The following is a 24,474-nucleotide window of genomic DNA, read 5'->3' as shown; positions in this document are numbered from 1 at the left end:
ATTCCGAAACAGCAACATTTTCTTTCATTAGAGGTACGTAGAAAAAGATTGGAATACGTTTCTACGATAGGTATATGTATGGGCCGAAGATTAGAAGGATCAAAGGTCCAACCCAAAGCTGGATTACTCTCAAAATCGAATCTTTTAGTTTATATTTAACCAGAAAAAAAATTTCGGGTAAGTTTGATCATTAGAACCGGCAAAATCAATGGTGTCGTATAATTATGAAACACCTTAAAATTAAGATTTTGTTATAACTTATGCCACGGAGGAAAATATTATATTGTTTTCACATGAAATTCTTTGTTTTGTTATAACAATTAAATACAAACACAATAACCTTAATACGACTTTTAATAAAAAAAATATATTTAAGAAATTTATGGTGTCGTATAATTTTGAAACACACCTTACATTGCAACAATTTTATTTATTTATTTAAAAGTGTAAGTAATTTATTTAAAAGGTATGTGATGGTCTCAGAATTTGGGGAGTTATATCATATGAAAGAGGTCCCTAATTTAATAAACAAATTAACTAAAATAGCGGCAAAACAAGAAAATAAAATAAGGCCCCAAAAATGTGGGGAGCTATTTCATATTTTCTTATTCAGGATGTACCTTACCGGAAGAGCAAGGTTGCCTTCATGGCGTATATCATTGATATTTTTTTTTTTTAACTGGTGATATCTATAAGTATATTTAGTTAAGATAAATTATGTATGATCAACAAAACATAAATACTTGTTCTGAAGAATTCGCGGTTTTTAAAAAAAGCGATATAGAACATATCTTTAGCTAAGTAATGTATAATCCACACAAATAAATTCTCATGTCCCTAAACATTCGCGGTTTTTGAAAAAATCGATTAATTTAGCAGAATTGACTCTCTTACTAACCCCTCAATCTCTATCTTTACGAAAATAAGTTGATGAAATAGCAGTGAATGAGCGCATAAAAATGCTGAGGAATAAGTTCTCCCAAATTTCTCGCTACTTAAAAATTAAGGTGAGGAATAGGCAGTGAATCGGTGCCTAACATCAGAGAAAAGGAAAAAATTGTGATTTTTGCCTGCGCAAGGGTAATAACTCTCCAAAAAGGCGGCAAAAAAAAAAAAAAAACAAGAACGGAAGCTATCTTCAACCAGCCGAATCTTATATACCCTTACAGATAAAGTAACTTCCTATCAGTGGCGGATCCAGGATTTTTTTGTGGGGGGTGATATCATTGTTGCATACTATTTAAATACCAAAATTTAATTAATTTTTCACCCGAGCTGGGGGTGATATATCACCCCCCGTGGATCCGCGCATGCTTCCTATAGTTTAATGTTTACTCTATCGGTGCAGTTCTAGGGATTCCAGACTCTGCGTGCCTATTTAAAATTTTATTTTTAAGATGTCAAGACGGTCATGGCTAGATGGACTCGGCTATTGGTGCTGATCAAGAATATATAAACTTTTAGGTCCGAAACGCCTCCTTCACTGCGTTGAAGAACTAGCAAACTATCGATACCACTACACAGAGCTCCATCCACCATCTGCCATCCGTTGAACGAATGTTCCGGAAGGTTTTGAAGTTCCGAAAATTTCCCAGTTAGTCCGCTATCTCGGTGCCACTCTGAATTCTTCCTCTTGACTGTGAAAATTGGAGCGATGACAGCGAGAACAAATCAAATCGATGGCGGAAAAAAATTAAAAAATGCTTCAGCTCTTTGTTTTTTGGGATTTTTTCAATTATTTGGAGTTTGTTATGAGCGGAAAAGCATTTGCAAATAGGTTGCTATGAGTGGGGCAAAATTTAGGGTGTTCTGCGTACGAAAACATCAATGTTTGCAGCGAAGTCTCAGAATAATTTCTGCAATTTGTAAATACTAACTGTTTACGCCAAAAGGGCGTTTAATTTTGAGAGGCAGTGTCAAGCGGCAGTTTTCTCCAGATTTCCATATCTCGCTCGCTTGCACTGCCCTTCGCTCTCCCTCTCCAACTCTTCCGTAACTCTCTTCTCCGCTCTGGAGCTTATAAGCTAAGTTATGCTTAAGCAGTTCTATTATTCAAGTGTCCAAATAAACACACGCACGTCGCGTAAAACCCCGAAATTGTATACACGTGTTTTCGAAACTTCTTTCTGCGCGGATTTAATCCATTTCCCTGGGACTCATCATCACCTTCTACAATCAAGCCACCCTCGCCCCAACACTAAGTAATATTGATTAAAAGTGTACTATGTACTCCTATAAAGTTCCAAAGTTGCTATAAATTACCAAAACAGCACACATTTGGCTTGGTTTTCAAATTTGCCATATGAATATTGGCTAGAGAGAGGCGTAGTAAGAGCAATATGTATGCATACTCGTTATAGGATATGTTATAAAAGCTCAGATATGTTTTAAATTATTATCTTATGCTATTTATTGCATTATTCTTCAATATGATTAGAAGAACGCAATTTTACGACAGTTTTGCCAAGTTGATATCCCCATCCGTTTATGTTGAGTTGAGCATCTGCTTTTCAAGTCAGAAACACGAATTTCACATTTGTCAAAAATCCCAAGCGTTTCACACGGATGGCTCTATGGAAAGAGGCTATAACAGCCAGTTTGATCCATTAATGACCTGAGGTGGATAAACTTCGATGTTCGTGGACACAGATGTCCATTCGATGCTTGAAGAAAAACATTTTTTGTTGCATTTTTTTGGCAATGAAGTACTTTTTTCTTTAACACCCCAATATATTTTGTAGGGGAGAGTGGGACAATTTCGTCAGCATTTTTTCAAAGCTATTTTTTGTCCATCTTGAGACACGTTATTATATTTCTATTTTTATTGTTGAATGCGGTAGCACCAAGCTTTTAAATGTGACATTCCCCTTTTTATTAATTACACTAGTTTACAAAATACTATTTTTGGTGTGCTCCCCAGCAATTGATGGCAAATTCTGTTAGTGTTGGACCCCTAGATCACAAAAATAGCACTTATTTTTTTTTCGATGGCACAGTTTTTTTTAAAGATTTTTTAAAGTTCGAAATGTTAAATTTCGGACTTTTTTCGAATTTCTTCTTATATCTCGGCAGATATCCACTCTACTGGGCCAGTTTTAGTTTTATTTTAAAGTCAATAGATCAGAGCTTAACTTTGCCATACAGATCAATACGATTGGATGAGTAATGGCAGCGCAGAAGCTCGACAAAGATGAAAAATGTGTTTTTTGGTCGTCTGTAAGTCGGCTGTATATATCGTAAAAACTCGAAATAAATCCGTTGAAAAATCAAAATGGGTACAAACTTAAAGTTTACATCCTACCGAATAAAACAAGCCGGATATGGCCCAAATCCATGGAAAACTGGATTTATGGTGGATTTTTAAAGTTCGGATTTTTCCACTTTTTTCGGTTGACAGTGTCCAAATCTAAGATTTATCATAGGCGGCGACATGTAAACAAAAATAATTGGTGTTGGCAGCCGGGTCACTAAATAAATAATAAATCAGTTATTTAAAAGCTAGAAAATTATTAAAGTGAATTTAATTTTTGAAATTAAGGTTACTTTTTTCATAAGAATGAACTATCCAAATGGATAGTACTTAATTAAAAACACTCACAGTCATAACGCAAGCAATTTTATATTTTTGAAAGAATTTTCAGAAATTAAATTTATTTTATAATTTTCTAGCTTTTAAATTTAGCTATTTTTTGACCCGGCTGCCTTCACCACTTATTTTTGTTTACATGTCGCCGCCTATGATAAATCTTAAATTTGGACACTGTCAACCGAAAAAAGTGGAAAAATTCGAACTTTAAAAATCCACCATAAATCCAGTTTTCCATGGATTTGGGTCAAATCCGGCTTGTTTTATTCGGTAGGATGTAAACTTTAAGTTTGTACCCATTTTGATTTTTCAACGGATTTATTTCGAGTTTTTACGATAAATACAGCCGACTTACAGACGACCAAAAAACACGAAATTTAACATTTCAAATTTTAAAAAATCATTAAAAAAAAACTTTGCCATCGAAAAAAAAATTAGTTATATTCTCGTGATCTAGGGGTCTAAAACTAACAGAATTTGCCATCAATTGCTGGGGAGCATTTCGACTGTAAACTAGTGTTACCTTGGCAAAACCAATATACTGGGGCAATCCTGCCACATAGGGGGGTAAAAACGCCACACCACTGGGGCAATTTCGTCACCTGAAAAATGTAGGGAATTTTACGCCTATAAATATGCTACACTGATCAAGCGTACCATTTTTGTTGACGTCCTATATTTGTTGCTGCTGCCGGTAGTCTGTTCGTTAGCCAGCTCGTCAAATAAAAAAAGATGTATCTAAAATAGGTGCGAATATACCCTAAGCATAAAGTGGCGAAATTTCCTCACACAGTACTTTTTTAGAAATAATTATTTTTCTTCCGAAATTAGGCGCGAAGTTAAACATCACTAACGCAGAAATGCACATTATAGCACTGTGTATTATATAAAAAAACCTGTATCTTATCCCTTTTCAATTGTGGCATACAGAAAAAATTTCGTCGAGAACTAAATGTAGCTTTTGAACTATTAAAACACATTTAATATTATAGCTTAATTATCTTGGCCTTTTGTGCAAAAAAAATTATCTAATCGAGAAGCAATTACAGAGTGCTGTTAAACATAAAATTGTGCTGTTAAGCGCAGCACACGGTTGCTTTGACTCTTAAAACAGCTGTTTTCGTTTTGCATTAGCTTATTTGTTTCTGTTTGGTTTGTAAAACTTTGAAATATTTCGGGAAGAAAGTTCGTGGAAGAAACTTTTCATTGTTGGAGGAGCATATCCTTATTGATCTTGTGGACAGTGTGAAGCACATTTTGGAAAATAAGAAGAGTGATGCCGTAACCTGGAAGGAGAAAACAGATGCCTGGGAACGTCTTGCTGAGAAATTCGCTGCCCAATCTGGAATAGAGCGGACTTGGAAAACATTGAGGGACAAATATGACCACCTAAAAAAGCAAACCCGAAGTGAATTTGCTGCCGAGAAGCTCGAAAGATACCGCACTGGTGGAGGAATCGCGTCTTCCACTTCTGTTTCCGCAATCTCCGAAAAGATAGGAGCCATAATCCAAACGTGCGCCACGGGTTTGGAAAATATGTTTGACGACGATGGCAAGTACGATGGATAGTTTTAATAACGTTTATAATAACTGTCTAATCTGCAGCATATCTACGTTCGATCGACGATAAGCATAAAGAACCACCTAGTTTGAACTCCGTTAACAGTAATTGCAGCTTATCCGATACCAGTGTACTACAAGTTGTAAAACTGAATTACATTTTTAAATATTAGCACTTATGTTTTCATACTTTAATAATTTTAGGAAGATCCCGCGCTGCAAGAGGATATGCCGCGTAAGGAAGTGGGGTTTCAAGGATGGAATCCAACAAAGCTAAAGGATAAGAAGTCCCAGAAACTGTGTGTTCCTCGAAAGAGAGCTGCAGAAGAAGATAGACTTTCCCTGCTTAAGCTCCAGCAAGAATACTATCGAAATGAAAACCAGCGAGCTGCAGAGAAACATTCATGCGACATGGAGCGTCACAAGCTGGATAAGGGAAAGCAGCTGGCTGAACTCCGAAACATTAACTTAAAAAACGCTCTGCTTGAAATGGAGATGGAGGAGAAAGAAGCTAGGAAGAAATTCAAGTTTGATGATTAACATGTTTTCTTTATTTTTACTAAAGTTTATAAATTGTGACACTGAAATCCGAAAAGGCTGAATTCATAGTCTGAAATAAGTTATAATTTCATTATTAATGATAATAAACCAAAACAAAACAAAAGTCTTACGTTGCGAAGTATTCACTAATCAAGATTTGTCTATGCCTTCCTGTAACATCGTTCCCATTTTCCTGAACCGTTTCTTCTGTATTGGGAGTTCCTTCCTGGTTATTCTCTACCTCATCAGGTATGGGATTATTTTGCAAAATGGCAATATTGTGCAAAACTCCACATGCGACTACAACAGAAATTGCCGTATTCAAAGAAATCCGCATACCCGTGGATAACACTGGAAACCGTCTTTTCAGAACTCCAAAGCAACGTTCGATTGTATTGCGAGTTCGAATTTGTGACTCATTGTATAGTCTCTCAGCTTCATTTCTAGGATTAAGAAGTGGAGTCATCATATATTCAGTAGTTTTGTACCCTCCATCTCCTAAAATATAATGGTTTTTAAATTCGCCGTTGTCGAGACAATACTTAAGGCGACTGTTGTTAAATATGGTGCTGTCGTGGGAAGATCCGGGCCACCTGGCAACCAAATTTGTTAGGAGAAGCATGGCATTGCATACAGCCTGAACATTCAATGAAAAGTATCCTTTTCTTTTTCGAAACAGTTCCGCGTTGTCTCCACCTGGGGATTGTATACGCAGAAACTTAGCAATGTTATAAAAGTCCATCGTTGTGTCTTCCTTGCCCATCAATTCCATGTTTATATATTCCTTGCTGAGCATTGCAATTGCTTCGGATACTTCTTTTACTGCTCGGGATGCAGAGGGAACGCTGACACCACAGAAGTCTCCTGCCGTAATAAGGAAGCTGCCGCTTGCATAGAATCGAAGGGCCAACAAGAATTTGGGCTCTGATTTTATCCCATATGATCTAGATAATAGTTTGATTATATTAAATGGGTATTTTTACATGATGTAAGAATATTACCGGTTAGTATTAGTGGATATTGCGCTATTAACTTTAGCTAATACATGTTTGCATGTAGCTTTAGGGCCGTTTTCTCGTCCGTACTTTAGTTTGCCTGCCGGGACAACGGAGCGATAAACAAAAAATGGTTTACTCGTCCTTATGTTAGCGCAGGTAGGGACAAATTTTGTCTCGGTACTTCATCCAACGTGCAAAATTTGTGCGGTTGGATTGTGCGCAAGTGTTGCCACACATTTGAGCGTTGTCAATCTGGTTCCACTCTTCATTCGAAAACAGGTGATTCAATTTACAGTTAAATACAAATCAAAATTGTTAATGTCATCCAATTGATTTTAAAATGAATTCCCGAGCGATTTATCTTCAAACTCTGTGGGATATCGTCGAATTGTCTGAAGTGCGAACCTATCGGCGCAGATATCACGACCAAAGAAATTACTTCGAACATTACAGTGATGAAGAATTTGTTAAAAGGGTTCTCTTAAGAAAAAGCGGTGAAATTTGTTTTACAAAAAAATGTTTTGCGACTTGAATTTAAAGTAAAGCAGTAAGTGCATTCATTTGATTTAACTAATTCCATATAATCACAAACCATTATTATCGGGAAACGATAATACATGGGTTAAGCTTCTAATAGCTCTTAGATTCTACGCAAGCGGCAGTTTTCTTGTAACTGTAGGCAATTTTTGTGGTGTTAGCGTGGCCACTGCCAGTAGAGTTGTTGAGGGCGTTAATTTTGCTATAGTCTTTTTCAAAACAATTTATGAAGTACCGGCGTTGTTGATTTTTATAAAATAGCCATGTTTCCGAAAGTCCAAGATAGGAGCCATAGATTGCACGCATGTAAGAATTCAATCTCCCGGAGGCGATTCCGAAGACACCAGTTCTACAAGAATTGTGTCCTGTTCATCGGTATAATTTTTACCGCGAAACTTTCTTTCTGCTGACATTGTTTTTTATTAGTTTGAAATTTTGTTTATATCATCAGCTGTTAGTATGACTGTTTTATGGTATTTTTCGATAGTTTTTCGATTAATTTTTGACAATTAGTTAACTCTTCTATTGTGGGGCTGCCACCCAGTCTCAAATTAGTGCGCCTTTTATTTGGAGTTTTAAATGACGGACGAGAAAACGAAAACTGATTTGCCACCGGGATAAATTTATCCTTCTATTAGCTAAATTTTACTTTGCAGGACGGACGAGAAAACGGCCCTTAGTCAATCGGAAACGTTGTACAAAGCTGTCCTCGTCCAAGTCAGCAAAAAAATCGTTTCTTTCCCTAAACACTCGATCATTATTAAAGTTGATATCATCGCCTCCACCTTCAAACTCAAGATCCCTGTCCAAATTAAGCAAAACTCTATTGTTGTTCATTGTGGCTTATATTTTCAACAAACGTAAAAACAGCTGTGTTATTTTGTCTTCCTCTTCTTCGTTGACCTTTGAAATCAGCTGTCTCTTTATCGAGTCGAAAAAGAATTAACAGGGAGTCCAAGTCCCTGTCAAAGTTAGCTCTCAAATTTTGGCTCGAGAAAGCCAAAATCGCTTAGCAGGCACTTTTTCTGTTCGAGAAATGTTAGCCGGCACTCGAGAAACCGGCCCTTAGGCACAGTGTTTTAAATGCTGCAGTCGAAGTAGCAAGTCACATATTTATACCCTTGCAGAGGGTATTATAATTTCAGTCAGATGTTTGCAACGCAGTGAAGGAGACGTTTCCGACCACATAAAGTATATATATTCTTGATCAGCATCAATAGCCGAGTCCATCTAGCCAAGTCCGTCTGTCAGTCTGTCCGTCTGTCCGTTTCTATGCGAACTAGTCCCTCAGTTTTAAAGCTATCGCGATGAAACTTTCCCAAAAGTCTTCTTTCTATTGCAGGTTGCATATGTCGGAACGAGCCGAATCGGACCACTATATCTTATGGCTCCCATAGGAATAATCAAAAAAATAATAGAAAAACTTAGAGCTGGAAAATCATCGATGTTTCGATGTTTTTCGGGAATAAACATCGATGTATCGATACATCGAATCTTTTGGTCTAATTTAAAAAAATGTTTTTAATCCATTATAAAAAGTTACGCTATATTTGAAATCAATTCTTTTTATTTTATAAATATTTAAACTTAAACTAAATTCAAGCAAAAGTAAAAAACAATCGAGTTTTACACAAAAGAAAAAACACAAAAGAACAAATTTTGTCGAAATCTACAATATTTGTATCGTATATTTTACTATTATTCTCTTAATTGATCAAAAATGCGTTCCTTGCGAAGTAGTGATGGATGAAGAGGAAACATCGAACATCGATGTTTGGAAACCTCGATGTTTCGATGTTTTGGAAAACATCGATGTATCGATACATCGCCGATGTTATTTCCAGCTCTAAGAAAAACTATTGAACCTTTTGTAGAAAGTAGGCGTTTTGATTTTTGACAATGTAAAAACAGCATTTTAAGTAGGCATACCTGCAAGGGTATATAAACTTCGGCTGGCCGAAGTTAACTTCCTTTCTTGTTTTAATTTTTCTTGCTTTGGCTGCCTGTAACTTTTTAATATGAGCTGTTGGTTTTGCTGCTGCTTCTGAAAAAGTCGGCAGTCGCAGTCGAAGCAAAAGCCAAATCCGAGATCTGCCGACTGACGAAGCAACAGCAAGTCGCTGCTTTCTGATTTTCGACTGCTGCTGTGATGCTGCTTTCAGTCGGTAGCAACAGTTGTAGCAGCAGCTAGAAAAACTTTCTGGAAGTTTCTGTTGCTTTTGCTGCTGCTTCTGAAAAAGTCGGCAGTCGCAGTCGAAGCAAAAGCAAAATACGAGAGCTGCCGACTGTCGAAGCAATATGGTTCTTCTTCTTTAAAGCAGCAGCAAGGAAACATTTTGTGGAGTCGTCTTGTAGTAACTGCAAAATGTTTTTAATATTATAAGTTAAATAATAAAAAATTTTGGTAATGATAAAATTTAAATTATTATGATTTTCTTCAATTTTTCTAACTTTTCTTATCCAATTAGTCTAATAGTACAATTATAATCAATGCAATATTACCAGGAGAAGATAAATTACAACAACAAACTTTTAAAAACACGGGGCGGCCACACTACTACTATTTTGACCGCAGCTGTTTGCTTTTCTGTTCTCCCTTATAAAGAGTGTATTTTTTAAAACAAACCATGAATCAGATTGCCTGTGATACCTCCGGATGGGGATCCTTGCGTCGAGGAACTTTTTGGAAAACGCAGTTTAACTTTGGAATTTGTAACGAATTCAACAATATAGAATGTTGCATTGTGTAATCATTATTTTTTGATTTATTTTATTTTATTTGTATGCTCTAAGTCTTATTATATTTCTTTAAAAACAATAAAGAATTTCATTGAAAAAAATATAAATTTGAAATTTAATCATTACCAAGATTTTTTATTATTTAACTTATAATTTTAAAAACATTTTGAAGTTACTACACGACGACTCCTCAAAATGTTTCCTTGCTGCTGCTTTAAAGAAGAAGAAGCATATTGCTTCGACAGTCGGCAGCTCTCGTATTTTGCTTTTGCTTTTGCTTCGACTGCGACTGCCGACTTTTTCAGAAGCCAAAGCAACTTACAGAAATTTTTGCTAGCTGCTGCTTCGACTGTTGCTACCGACTGAAAGCAGCAGCACAGCAGCAGTCGAAAATCAGAAAACAACGACTTGCTGTTGCTTCGACAGTCGGCAGATCTCGGATTTTGCTTTTGCTTCGACTGCGACTGCCGACTTCGTCAGAAGCAGCAGCCAAAGCTAAAGCAGGCCAAATGAAAATACAGACAGTTTTTTGAACACTGCTTAGCAGTGTTTAAAAAACTGTCTAAATTTTCATTTAGCCTGCTTTTGCTTTTGCTGCTGCTTCTGAAAAAGTCTGCAGTCGCAGTCGAAGCAAAAGCAAAATCCGAGCACTAACGACTGTCGAAGCAAAAGCAAGTCGTTGCTTTCTGATTTTTAGCTTCTGCTGTGCTGTTGCTTTCAGTCGGTAGCAACAGTCGAAGTAGCAGCTAGCAAAACTTTCTGGAAGTTGATATGACTGCTGCTGCTGCTGTTGAAAAAATCGGAAGTCGCAGTCGAAGCAAAAGCAAAAGTCTAAGCAGCCTGCTTTTGCTTTCATTAAAAAGCAACAAAAATTTATTAAAGTCGTTGCATAGTATGCATATAATTAACTTTTGAGAACATGTTTTTAGCACCAAAAGAAACTAACTTTCCTCCTATCTATTCACTGTTGTTGTTTTTTTGGCTAAGAAACAAAAGTTCATCAAATTAAAAAAAAAATACTCAAAATACCACGAATTCTTTAAGCAAGGTTGACCAAAAGCTCTTTAATGTGACGAATTTATTTTTTTTTCGGTTCTCTGTAATCATAACCTAATTGTTCTAGGCACAATTTGTTTTTGCTTTTGCTTTGACTTTTAATTTTTTCAACAGCAGCAGCACAAGCAATAGCAACTTCCAGAAAGTTTTGCTAGCTGCTGCTTCGACTGTTGCTACCGACTGAAAGCAACAGCACAGCAGAAGCTAAAAATCAGAAAGCAACGACTTGCTTTTGCTTCGACAGTCGTTAGTGCTCGGATTTTGCTTTTGCTTCGACTGCGACTGCCGACTTTTTCAGAAGCAGCAGCAAAAGTAACAGCTCATATTAAAAAATTACAGGCAGTCGAAGCAAGAAAAATGAAAAATGATGTGACTTTTGCTACTTCGACTGCAGCATTTTAAACACTGCTGCTTAGGCATACTTAAAATGTATGTACATTTCACTTATAGCCTCTTCCCATAGAGTTCATCCGTTAGAAACGGGTGGGATTTTTGACGAATGTGAAACCCGTGTTCCCACAGAACTCCATCCACCATCTACCATCCAATAACAGCTGACTGAAGAGCAGTTGCTCAGCTCAACATTAACGAAGGGGGGTTTTAACTCGGGAAAATTGTCGTAAAATTGCGTTCTCCTAATTTTATTGTAGAATAAAACAATAAATATATTAAGAAAATAGTTAAAAAACATATCTGTACGTTTATAACATATCCTACAACGAGTATGCATACATATTGCTGACTGGGGGGGAACCTAACCTCCCGTACCCCACACTCCGCTCTTACTACGCCTCTGTCTAGCCAATATTAATATGAAAAATTTGTTACTTTGGAACTTAATAGGAGTTATATTATATATTATATATTTATTTTGATCAATTCCTAACGCTACAGTATTTCTACTTTTATCTTAGCGCGCTAGTCACAGTGGGATTTAAACAGTTTGATTTACTTTTTTACTAAAATGTATGTCATTTCTTAATATTAACATTATTTAATTGTATTTAATATAACTATTATACTATTATTCCTACTGTGTGTTTGCAAAGTGTTCCCTAATTTTTATGGTAAATCTATGTGCATTGCTTATTGATTTTATTTCATGCGGAAGTTGATTCCAAATCCGAATAGTGTTAGTGTAGACGTGCTTGTCAGAGCTAGCCAGAGCAGTTTTAATAGGAATTATATTTTTGGTGCGTTGGGAAGTTCAAAGTACACTCTTAATTCGCAGACATCATTCCAATTTTTACAGTCAAGAGGAAGAATTCAGGATTGCACTGAGAAAACATCGCCTAACTATCGCATAAAGGAGCCCGTCAAAGTCCGTCAAAATTGGATGGCGGACTAACTGGGAAATTTTCGGAACGGCAAAACCTTACGGACCATCCGTTTAACGAATGCACATTGGGCTGAAAAGCCTTTTTTTTGGCATAAAGTCCAAAATTATTTTGTGAAATTTTAATTGTTTTTTTTTTTATCCGTTAAAGAAATGTTTAAGTAATATAAAACTATTTTTGAAATATTTTTTTGACCATCCCTGGCTTTTTGCCAGGTCTCTAAAGTCAGCTGTTCGAGGTAAGTTGCGCCAAAATTTTTCTACGAAGTGTCACAAAAGTTTAATTATTTATTCTTTTGCAAATATCGCGCATTCTTTTCGGCTAAATTATGGAAAATCTTTGTCAAGGTATGTATAATATTGCTTAGAGGGCTTACACTAGAAATGCTTTTGTATTGTGCTGTTTTTAATTGTTTTATTGAACCGTGTTTTGTGTAGAAGTTTACCTATAAATATTTGTGTTTCGTGGAGTAGAACTAGCAAGGGTACGCAGGATTGCGAAAAGTGCAAATGTGGTAATATGTGTTATTGTGTATATGATTAAATGGAGTTAATAACTTTTGCGCATACTTGCGCCATTTCGTAATATTTAAATAGATTCGGAACAACTCGATATTAGTAGGGGCGAACTGCTGGAAGTGTGGCTAAAGAATAATCGCAGCTTTGTCGATACCGTTCACTGGATGTGCGAAAGGCTCAAAAATAAAAATAGACTATCTGAAAATACGCTGATTGGCATCAAGAAGACATTAAAAACTTTTGTTTCTCGTGTTAGTAATCTGCTAAAGAAACACAATAGGCATGTTAAATGCTTCAAAAATGCAAATGCAAGCTGGCTTGCATCAGAAATAAATTTTCTGAAAAAAACAAGACTGGTCGGCTCCATTTAAATTACGAGAATGGTGGAGCGCGTTTGAAAAGAAAGATGGCTTCAGATCTCTCGAAAGAAAATCCTACAAGTCTTCTAATGCGCTTTTAAAGGCACCCCCTGTTGATGCAGTAATTGATAACCCGCATTTCGAGTTCGAACAAAATTTGGACTTCGAGTTAAATACAGATGATGAGTAAAATAAAAATATAACACGTTCATTTTATTTATATATGGAATTTGTCCGGCTGACTGGAGGTGGTAGAAATCAAAAACTAATGAAAACCGAAATTTCACAATGGTCTTAATATTATGTAGGGGAGAGTGGGGGAATTTCGTCAGCATTTTTTCAAAGCTATTTTTTGTCCATCTTGAGACACGTTATCATATTTCTATTTTTATTGTTGAATGGGGTTAGCACCAAGCTTTAAAATGTGACATTCCCCTATTTTTTTAATTAGCTTGGTGATTTATAAAAAAATAAAATGTAAAACCAATATACTGGGGCAATCTCACCACACAGGGGGGTAAAATCACCATACAACTGGGGAAATTTCGTCACCTGAAAAATGTAGGGAGTTTAACGCCTGAAAATATGCTACACTGATCAAGCGTACCATTTTTGTTGACGTCCTATATTTGTTGCTGCTGCTGGTAGTCTGTTCATTAGCCAGCTCGTCAAATATAAAAATATGTATTTAAAATAGGTGCGAATTTACCCTTAGCGTAGGGTGGCGAAATTTCCCCAGACCGTACTTTTTTAGAAATAATTATTTTTCTTGCGAAAATAGGCGCGAAGTTAAAAATCACTGACGCAGAAATGCACATTATAGCACTGTGTATTATATAAAAAATCGTGTATCTTATTCCTTTTGAATTGTGGCATACAGAAAAAATTTCGTCGAGAACTAAATGTAGCTTTTGAACTGTTAAAACACATTTAATATTATAGCTTAATTATCTTGGCCTTCTGTGCAAAACAAATGCATTGGTTGTGTCTGGCCGTCTTGAAGGACTAAAACAAAAAAATTATATATTTTTACGACTTATGGATTCCGAGATATTGCAGGTGACGAAATTGCCCCTGTGACGAAATTCCCCCACTCTCCCCTACAAAAAAATTGAAATCCGTATGTTAAAATTACCTTCGCGGTCGGGGGTGGTTCATGTGGGCGTGGTCAAAATCAAAAACTAATGAAAACCGAAATTTTACAGTGGTCTTAATATACTGGGGTGGTCAAAAGTATTTTCACAAATGTTAATGTTAACTGTACTTATATTTTGAACTTATAATATAAACATTTTGGCACCTATGGAAAGAGCACTACAATTCCGTTTAAATGACACACAAATTTTCTTAACCCATTAAGCACCCTTTGAAAAGTGGGCAAATTAGACAATTTTTTTCGAAAGTCAAATTTTCAACTTTTTCTCTGGGGCTTAAAACAAAAATGTTTTGATGCAAAGTTGTTCCCCAATCAAAATTAATAATAACTGCAAAAAAAAATTTTCAAAATATTTTTCCTTGTATTTTTTATGATTTTTTGAATGGAGACCTCTCAGTAAAATTTTGTATGAAAAGGAAGAAAAAGCGGCAAAAATAGCTTTTTTCAAAAAATCATAAAAAATACAAGGAAAAATATTTTGAAATTTTTTTTTGCAGTTATTATTAATTTTGATTGGGGAACAACTTTGCATCAAAACATTTTTGTTTTAAGCCCCAGAGAAAAAGTTGAAAATTTGACTTTCGAAAAAAATTGTCTAATTTGCCCACTTTTCAAAGGGTGCTTAATGGGTTAAGAAAATTTGTGTGTCATTTAAACGGAATTGTAGTGCTCTTTCCATAGGTGCCAAAATGTTTATATTATAAGTTCAAAATATGAGTACAGTTAACATTCAAATTTGTGAAAATACTTTTGACTAGGGTTGTATGTACAAAAAAATTGAAATCCGTATTATCTTCGCGGTCGGGGGTGGTTCATGTGGGCGTGGTCAAAATCAAAAACTAATAAAAACCGAAATTTTACAATGGTCTTAATATTATGTACAAAAAAATTGAAATCCGTATCTTTAAAATTAGAGTTTATGCCAAAAAAAAGGCTTTTCATCCCAATGTGGAATGGTAGATGGTGGATGGAGCTCTGTGGGAAGACCCTATTAAATGAATAATGAGCAGATTATGCTAAAAAAGCTTACTATTCCGATCTCCGTCCATATTCTCCACGACATCAGACAACATAACCAAACAAGAGAGAACGCTATAGTCGGGTTGGTGTCCCGACTATCTAATACCCGTCACTCAGCTAAAGGGAGTGCGAACGCTGTACTCGGGTTGGTGTCCCGACTATCTAATATTTGAACCTCAGCAAAAGGGAGTGCGAGGGAGATAGATATATTAATTTTGATTGCGTATAACTTTTTAATGAATGGTCCGATTTGAAAAATGTCTTCTACATTTCGATAGGTATAAATATACACAACAAAATCGCATTTATACTTCTCGGAAATCTTTAAAGATGTGGGCGCAGGACACATATTAAAATCGTTAGTGGGCGATTGTGGGCGTTAGAGGGGGCGTGGCGCTCGGCTGAAATAAACTTGCGCTGCGTAGGAGGCCCAAGAATATGTGTGCAAAATCTTAACCTTCTAGCTTTTGTAGTTTCCGAGATCTCAGCGTTCATACGGACAGACAGACGGACAGACGGACATGGCTAGATCGACTCGGCTAGTGACCCTGATCAAGAATATATATACTTTATGGGGTCGGAAACGCTTCCTTCTAGCTGTTACATACTTTTGCACGAATACAATATACCCTTTTACTCTACGAGTAACGGGTATAACAAGTAGTAAATGTTTAATATAATTTTAAAAATATGTACAATAAATTTTTAAAACAAAAAACATTGGGTCCATTTAACAGAACAACATGATACTGATCACTGATGGATTTCTTCCGGTAGTTCTGATGAACATGACATGATTACTAATAATGATGCAAGAATTTTGCATCAGTGATCAGGTATCAGTTAGCGTAAAAATAGTACACTTTAGTGCCACAATCTCTCATTAGATCAAACTTTGCATCTGTGTGTGATGTCCTGTGCACCCCTCTTAGGTGACAGATATCAACTCATCATCTGCATCCATTTCAACGCCATCACTCTCTTTGAGCAACTCAGAGCTCTCATGCGGATACTTGTATGTTCTTTTACTAGTCAATGATTTCAACAGGTAACGATCACCTTCCAACAATTCTGTTACAACAAACGGTCCCTTGTACTTGGGATCCAATTTCGTTTCATGCCGTTCCTCACTTTTTAGACACATGATCACCAATCCTATGTTTCACAACTTTTGCCTTATTTTGATCAACTCTACTCTTGTCATATTTTGCTTTTTTATCCACATTCTATTTAGCTTCTGCCCCAGCTTCCTTACAATCTATCTTAGGTTCAGATAGTATGGGTAACGTGCCCAAAGGTCTTGCCTGCTTTCCTATTTGTAACTCTAAGGGGCTGAAACTAGTCACCCGATTACTAGTACAGTTCATAGCTAATTGAATGTCCACCAATGAGTCCTGCCAAGAGCGTTCGCTTGTCTCAACTGCTGTCAACATTCCTTTCAACGTGCTCATCACGCGCTCCACTTGGCCGTTTGCCCTGCTTGCCCCTGTTGCAATTAAATGTAACTGAATTTTATTTGATGAACAAAAATCACGGAAACGACCGCTGGCAAAGCTCCTACCTTGATCTGCAATGATACGGCTAGGAACCCCAAAAAATGATATACCTGCCTTTACTGCGTTGATATCATTTTCCGAATCCAAATTCAGTGTGTGATGTAGGTAAACATACTTGGTGAATGCGCCTATTTGTACTATGATATACTCCTTTAAGTCATTTTTGCCGCTCAGCTTCCCAGTAATATCAATATGTGCGGTATGCCAGGAAATTTCTACCTTGGGAATGGGGTGCAGTTCCATTTGTACTTTGCCTGTTGAGGGTTTGGAGAGCTTACAGGTTATACAGTTTTCCACAAACTTTCTGACGTACTTCGACATACTTTCAAACCAATATTGTTCATAGACCTTGTTTAGAGTTTTCTGCCATCCAAGATGCATTATAGCCTCGTGTACATGATTAATGACCGACCACCTAAAAGATCTCAAAATCACTGGTAAGCAACGAGTCTTGCCGCTTCTCTGAATTTTGCGGTACAACAAACCGGCTCTTACTTCGTAAGTCTTAGCTCTATCAACTTGCATCTCACCTCCATTTATTTGTGTCATGATATCAACTATACCTAAGTCCCTTTGCTGTTCAGCGATTAGCCAATTATCCGTTATCGCTGCCAAGTCAATGCGAACCTCAACTACTTTGTTTATCGTTTTCGGGACATCTGGAATAGGATTTCGGTATAGGCAGTCTACGTGTGCCATTTGAGTTCCCTTTCTATATTCTACGCTAAAATCGAATGCCTGCAAGAACGCCCACCATCGGTGTACTCGTGGTGTCAGTTCAGCCTTTGTGCGACTCGCTTTTAAGGAATTGCAGTCAGTATGGACGACGAACTTTTTACCATGCAGGTAATGTCGAAAATGTTTGACAGCATTATACACGGCTAAAGTCTCTAGTTCATAAGAATGATATTTTGATTCTGAAGCCGATGTACACTTACTGAAATACTCGATCACCCTACATGTTCCGTCAATCCTGTGAAGGAGCATTGCACCGTAGCCATCCGCGCTGGCGTCTGTATGCAACTCGATCGGAAGCTCAGGGTTGAATATGGTCAGCACCGGGTCACTTGTCAACACGTCAATAATCTTTTTAAGTATTTGTTCATGATTCTCCTTCCAAGCAAATCCATTTACCTTAGAAGTTAACTGATACAATAGTTTCATCTGTTCAGAGAATCGTGGAACAAACTGTCTGAAATATGAAGCCCAACCTATAAATTGTCTTAACTGGGGGGCAGTAGTTGACTTAATGTGGAAAGAGCTTCTATTTTTCTAGGATTGGGTTTAATTCAGGGACCGTAATCATTATAAGTTAAATAATAAAAATTACTTTGTAATGATTAAAATTCAATTTTTATATTTTACTTAGAGCATAATAATTATTTTTGAGCAAAAAAAATAGGACTCTCTCGTCGACTCTCTTTTCTTAAAAACACCATGTCTAGACTTTTTAAGAAATATAAGAGAACTGGGCTGCAAGTCGACCATTCTAGGTATCTAATTGCTCGTTTAAATTTTTTAGTCCACAATTTCGATTGTTACAACAGTTACCTAAACCGTTGCAGAATCGAATTCCAAGCACAATCATTCCAACTGCTTTTTCACACCCCTAATTAGTGGGGACGATGTTTTACAAAATTTGCACACAATCAAGACGTCTTTCTCTTCTGGCCCTGATCTTGTACCGAGCTGTATCTTAAAAAAATGTGCCGATGCTTTGTGCAAACCGCTATCTAAACTGTTTCAGATATCCCTCCTTCATTCATTTTTCCCTGAAGTTTGGAAGGAATCTTTTATCATTCCACTTCATAAAATGTAGCATATCACGAATGATTCTAACAGCAACGAAAGATGGTGGGTGTAGCTTCAAGTGGGGCACGCGCTGGTTCCGGCTCTTGTTTCGTCGGTAAAGGGAGTGAGTTTCCAATTTGATCCACAGTACTACTTGCTCGCATATGTATATAAAACATCCTATTTAAATTCGCGTGCGAACTGACTTTGAGGTTAATTGTAGGGGGGCAGAACTAAGATTGGGGTAAAGAGGAAGGAAATACCTGAAAAGAAGGGTGCTGCCTAGATGGAATGGCAGCAGCTGATGTGTGTGTGTCGGTGTCAGCAACGAAGATGTTGTTTGCCGCTGACATTGCCCACCCAACCATGATCACCACAGCCGCATAACCTGACACAGATTGGTGATCCCTTTGACACACGCCTAACTCCTAATTATCATCATCGCTGCAAGCGTCCATTAGAACAAATTTAGCAATTCATGTTTATAATAGGTTTAATACAAGAAAAGTAAAATTAACAAAGGTGATCTTAAAGTTACAAAGTAGGATTTCATATAAAATTTATGCTAAACGCATATTGATACAGAAAATTTAAATCGAAGCAAAGGTATTTAAAATTTAAGAATTAATTTGGAATATGAACTTTAATTTAATTCACTGAGCAAGTATTTTAGTCATGGGGGAATTTGTTTTATAATATCAATATTATTGAAATATTATAGTGGACAGTCAATCAAAATGTGTAGCATTACGACCGGAGCCGATCACTTACCCAAAATATCCAACGTTGAAAGCGCTTTCAATATGTTGCATTATTGGCTGTAATTTTGCTTATAAATTTGAAAACTGCATTTCAATTGACTGTATGTAAAGATAAATTAGGGAAAATCACTTCCAGGGGCTTAAACACTTGCTCTCATGACAAGATTTGCTTACTGCATAACGAATTCTGTGATTACACTAGGATTTAAGGTAATTTACGTTAACGGCTTATTAAATATTTAAATTTTGATTAATTTAGCGATACAGAAATTTAATTTAAATTACGAATAGGAATTTAGTTGATAAGAATTTAACTGATTTAAATTTAAATTGTGTTGGTAAAACTGGACTGAATCACAAAGTGGGTGTTGCAGGCTTGGGCCTGCCCACTTGCGCACTTTCAGCAGAGGGCTGCACTATGTATGTATGTGAGACACAGGTGCACTATGTTGTTGGCACTGACGTGCATGAATTTGTACGGAATTGTTTGGACCAGAATTCACAAGAATTTTCAGCGTGGACGCTAGGTGGCAACGCTGGTTGAAATTTGCACAGTTTTCTTAATTAGCTTTGTTCACTTTCTTGATTAGATTTTTGTTTGATGTTTTATGTTGAATGTGGAGAGCTGATGAAAATCCTGACGATCCTGTGGCGTTGGTGGTAGAAGGAGTAAACTCGACTTCAATTTTCCACAATGCAGACGAAAATTTGGGAGGAAAATTTTCCTGGGCCGTAAGCCACGTGAAGGAGTAAACTCGACTTCAATTTTCCACGATGCAGACGAAAATCTGGGAGGAAAATTTTCCTGGGCCGTAAGCCACGTGAAGGAGTAAACTCGACTTCAATTTTCCACGATGCAGACGAAAATCTGGGAGGAAAATTTCCCCGGGCCGTCAAGCACGTGAAGGAGTAAGCTCGACTTCCAAGAATGTTCCTATAAAACGCATTACTTTATAAGAAGAGGTGTTTTTCCACGAATTAATAGCAAAACTTACTTCCTTTAATCAACAGGAACCCACTGGTAAAAGAAAACCTTTTAAAAGGCTGAGGATGTCTGATATTTTCCACGATTTGGTTTGGGTAGATCTCTGGGTTTAAATAAAATACGCTCAGGAGAGAACGATCCTCACACGGCCAAGGTTTAAAACGGAAAGACCGAATAATCGAAATGCATCAGGCAGCCAGGCATGTTTATCGAAGAAGTGTGGAACGAGAGTTGCTCAAAAAGTCTTTATCGAACACGTCATTTCAGTGTTGTAAAAACAGAAATTATTTGAATTTAGCTCTGCCATTTTAATTCCTGGCGGCAACTTCAAAAACTGGCGGGAATTTTAAATTGAAGTGGGAAATTTATAAATTGAAAATGTTTACGACAAGCGCCCTACAAAAAAGGGAAGCAAGTCGGACATTAAAAACTACCGTGGTATTGCAAAACTAAGCGCGATCCCCAAGTTTTTCGAACAGCTTATTACCGCTCAGCCACAGCACCAATGCAGCTCAGTAATGTCCCCAACTCAGCATGGCTTTATGAAACGAAGATCAACGACTACAAATCTTCTTGAGTTTACTTCAGTCATCAGAGCGCTTTTAAAAATGATAATCAAACCGATGTTATTTTTTCGGACTTCAGTAAAGCTTTCGATTCCGTGAACCATCAGTTATTATTGAAAAAATAATACTATTAGGATTCCCGATCACGTTCACTAAGTGGATCTCAGCCTACCTGACGAACCGAACTCAAAGTTCACGTGACCTCTGGTGTTCCGCAAGGGAGCCACCGAGAACCCTTACTGTTTGGAATTTTCATAAATGACTTGCTCCAAGTTGTTCTCTCTGCTCATGTTATGATGTATGCTGACGACGTAAAACTCTGTTTGCCGTTATCGAATCCCGATTCCCAGGCACTTTTGCAAGCTGATCTGAACAATCTGAATTCATGGTGCATCCAAAATTTGTTGTTTTTGAACAATTCTAAATGTAACTTTATGTCCTTTTATCGGAAGAAGCTTCTCCTCACTACATATTCTATTGGGTCGAATGAAATTGAACGCATAAATTCCGTTACAGACTTTGGAGTGTTATTCAACCACAACATAAATTTCTCTAATCACATTGGTATCATAGTTAGTAAAGCAAAAGGGGTTTTTGCCTTTGTTAAGCGTTGGTCGAAGGAATTTGAGGACCCCTACACCACAAAACATTTATACAGTTCCTTGGTTCGTCCAATTCTTGAAAACTGCTCGTGTGTTTGGTCACCCAAATATACCATTTATCAGGACCTTATCGAGTCGGTACAGAAACAGTTCCTTTTGTTTGCTCTACGTGGTTTAAACTGGGAAACACATCGACACCTGCCATCGTACGTGGATAGACTGCGTCTACTTAACCTGCCCTCCTTCAAGGATCGTCAAACCTGCCATGGTGTTATGTTCCTGCGCAAATTAATTACTAGACTTGTAAATTCAAGCTACCTTCTTGGTCAAATTCGTTTCTCCATCCCTGTAAGGTCTACTCGGAACTTTCGACCAATTGCCCTCGATATTTGTAAAACTAACTTTCAGTTACATGATCCATTTCACGTTTTATGTTCGCAATATAATGAACTGTATTTTTTGATATTTTCGGAATGCTCTGTTAATTTAATTGTAACAAACATCCTAACTTACCTGTCCTTGCCCCCTCCCACTTGATGTGAGTAGGGTACTATATTTATGTTGGCAGATATTTGCTAACTTTAAATAAATAAATAAATAAAAATAATGATTACACTAGTTTACAAAATAATATTCTTGGTGTGCTCCCCAGCAATTGATGGCAAATTCTGTTAGTGTTGGACCCCTAGATCACGAAAATAGCATTAATTTTTTTTTCGATGGCACAGTTTTTTTTTAAAGATTTTTTAAAGTTTGAAATGTTAAATTTCGGACTTTTTTCGAATTTTTTCTTATATCCCGGCAGATATCCACCCGATTGGGCCAGTTTTAGTTTTATTTTAAAGTCAATAGATCAGAGCTTAACTTTGCCATACAGATCAATATGATTGGATAACTAATGGCAGCGCAGAAGCTCGACAAAGATGAAAAATGTGTTTTTTGGTCGACTGTAAGTCGGCTGTATATATCGTAAAAACTCGAAATAAATCCGTTGAAAAATCGTAATGGTTACAAACTTAAAGTTTACATCCTACCGAATAAAACAAGCTGGATATGGCCCAAATCCATGGAAAACTGGATTTATGGTGGATTTTTAAAGTTCGGATTTTTCCACTTTTTTCGGTTGACAGAGTCCAAATTTAAGATTTATCATAGGCGGCGACATGTAAACAAAACTAATTGGTGTTGGCAGCCGGGTCACTAAATAGCTGAATCAGATATTTAAAAGCTAGAAAATTATTAAAGTGAATTTAGTTTTTGAAATCAAGGTTACTTTTTTCATAAGAATAATTTATCCAAATGGATAGTACTTAATTAAAAATACTCACAGTCATAACGCAAGCAATTTTATATTTTAAAGAAATTTTCAGAACTTAAATTTATTTTATAATTTTCTAGCTTTTAAATTTAGCTATTTTTTGGCCCGGCTGCCGTCACCACTCATTTTTGTTTACATGTCGCCGCCTATGATAAATCTTAAATTTGGACTCTGTCAACCGAAAAAAGTGGAAAAATCCGAACTTTAAAAATCCACCATAAATCCAGTTTTCCATGGATTTGGGCCATATCCAGCTTGTTTTATTCTGTAGGATGTAAACTTTAAGTTTGTAACCATTACGATTTTTCAACGGATTTATTTCGAGTTTTTACGATATATACAGCCGACTTACAGTCGACCAAAAAACACATTTTTCATCTTTGTCGAGCTTCTGCGCTGCCATTAGTTATCCAATCATATTGATCTGTATGGCAAAGTTAAGCTCTGATCTATTGACTTTAAAATAAAACTAAAACTGGCCCAATCGGGTGGATATCTGCCGGGATATAAGAAGAAATTCGAAAAAAGTCCGAAATTTAACATTTCAAACTTTAAAAAATCTTTAAAAAAAAAACTGTGCCATCGAAAAAAAAATTAATGCTATTTTCGTGATCTAGGGGTCCAACACTAACAGAATTTGCCATCAATTGCTGGGGAGCATTTCGGCTGTAAACTAGTGTTATTGATGATTATACCCGTTACTCGTAGAGTAAAAGGGTATATTGTATTCGTGCAAAAGTATGTAACAGGGAGAAGGAAGCGTTTCCGACCCCATAAAGTATATATATTCTTGATCAGGATCACTAGCCGAGTCGATCTAGCCATGTCCGTCTGTCCGTCTGTCCGTCTGTCTGTCCGTCTGTCCGTCTGTCCGTCTGTCTGTCTGTATGAACGCTGAGATCTCGGAAACTATAAAAGCTAGAAGATTGGCATTTTGCATGCAGATTTTAGGAGTTCCTACGCAGCGCAAGTTTGTTTCAAAATGGTGCCACGCCCCCTCTAACGCCCACAATCGCTTATATACGATTTAAAAAATTTTAATATTTTGGAAAAGTAAAAATGCAGTTTTATTGTGTTTATCAATACCTATCGAAATGTAGAAGAAATTTTTCAAATCGGACCATTCGTTAAAAAGTTATGCGTGATCAACGTTTTCTATCTCTATCTCCATCTCCCTCGCACTCCCTTTACCTGAGTAACGGGTATCTGATAGTCGGGGCACCCGACTATAACGTTCTCTCTTGTTTTTATTTGTTTTGCTTAAAATAAAACTCAAAACAGCCTCGCGGTCCTCCTGTAAGACTTTTCTCCAATTTGATTTCACAGCCGTTTAAGAAGCTATTAAAACTACCTCCACGATTTTTTGCAAATTTTTTTAACCATTTTTAAAAAATAACTTATTCTTGCTAGATGATTACCTGCAAGCAATTGTGGTAGCTTCGGATAAAGAGGCCGAAGACGCAGAGCCAACAGGCCAAATAAGAAAGGA

The 24,474-nt window shown here is 36.7% G+C and overlaps 2 protein-coding genes across 4 annotated transcripts; one reads left to right on the top strand and one right to left on the bottom strand.

Moving 5' to 3' along the window:
• Nucleotides 1-4,711: 4,711 nt before the first annotated feature.
• Nucleotides 4,712-5,827, top strand: LOC138912755 (uncharacterized). Of its 3 annotated transcripts, none has more exons than XM_070214061.1 (3): nucleotides 4,712-5,138; nucleotides 5,192-5,277; nucleotides 5,351-5,827. In XM_070214061.1, exons 1-3 carry the CDS (start codon nucleotides 5,123-5,125, stop codon nucleotides 5,684-5,686), a joined length of 438 nt encoding a protein of 145 aa, XP_070070162.1. In that variant the 5' UTR covers nucleotides 4,712-5,122; the 3' UTR covers nucleotides 5,687-5,827. The 3 variants fall into 3 exon arrangements, with proteins under 3 accessions (XP_070070162.1, XP_070070161.1, XP_070070160.1); XM_070214060.1 differs by having other exon boundaries at nucleotides 5,192-5,286; XM_070214059.1 differs by having other exon boundaries at nucleotides 5,192-5,289.
• On the bottom strand, nucleotides 5,676-7,636 carry LOC138912754 (putative nuclease HARBI1). The gene is made up of 4 exons (XM_070214058.1): nucleotides 7,457-7,636; nucleotides 6,688-6,781; nucleotides 5,818-6,630; nucleotides 5,676-5,756 (listed from the first exon to the last, which is right to left on the bottom strand). The coding sequence occupies exons 1-4, from the start codon at nucleotides 7,512-7,514 to the stop codon at nucleotides 5,750-5,752; spliced, it is 972 nt and encodes a 323-aa protein (XP_070070159.1). The 5' UTR covers nucleotides 7,515-7,636; the 3' UTR covers nucleotides 5,676-5,749.
• Nucleotides 7,637-24,474: the final 16,838 nt, after the last annotated feature.

The sequence above is a fragment of the Drosophila takahashii genome, chromosome 2R (genome assembly GCF_030179915.1).
Source record: "Drosophila takahashii strain IR98-3 E-12201 chromosome 2R, DtakHiC1v2, whole genome shotgun sequence".
Classification (NCBI taxonomy): Eukaryota; Metazoa; Arthropoda; class Insecta; order Diptera; family Drosophilidae; genus Drosophila; species Drosophila takahashii.
Note: the sequence above shows the minus strand (reverse complement) of the source record. Positions and strands in the feature narration are given on the sequence as shown.

Bases quoted from the DNA above. Each gene is read 5' to 3' on its own strand.
- LOC138912755 (XM_070214059.1), top strand. The intron at 5,290-5,350 runs GTAAAACTGAAT...TAATAATTTTAG, and splicing joins ATACCAGTGTACTACAAGTT to GAAGATCCCGCGCTGCAAGA.
- LOC138912754 (XM_070214058.1), bottom strand. From the start codon at position 7,514: ATGGCTCCTATCTTGGACTTTCGGAAACATGGCTATTTTATAAAAATC. The intron at 6,782-7,456 runs GTACTTCATAAA...TTGTCCCGGCAG, and splicing joins TATAAAAATCAACAACGCCG to GCAAACTAAAGTACGGACGA. The intron at 6,631-6,687 runs GTAATATTCTTA...ACTATTATCTAG, and splicing joins ATATCCACTAATACTAACCG to ATCATATGGGATAAAATCAG.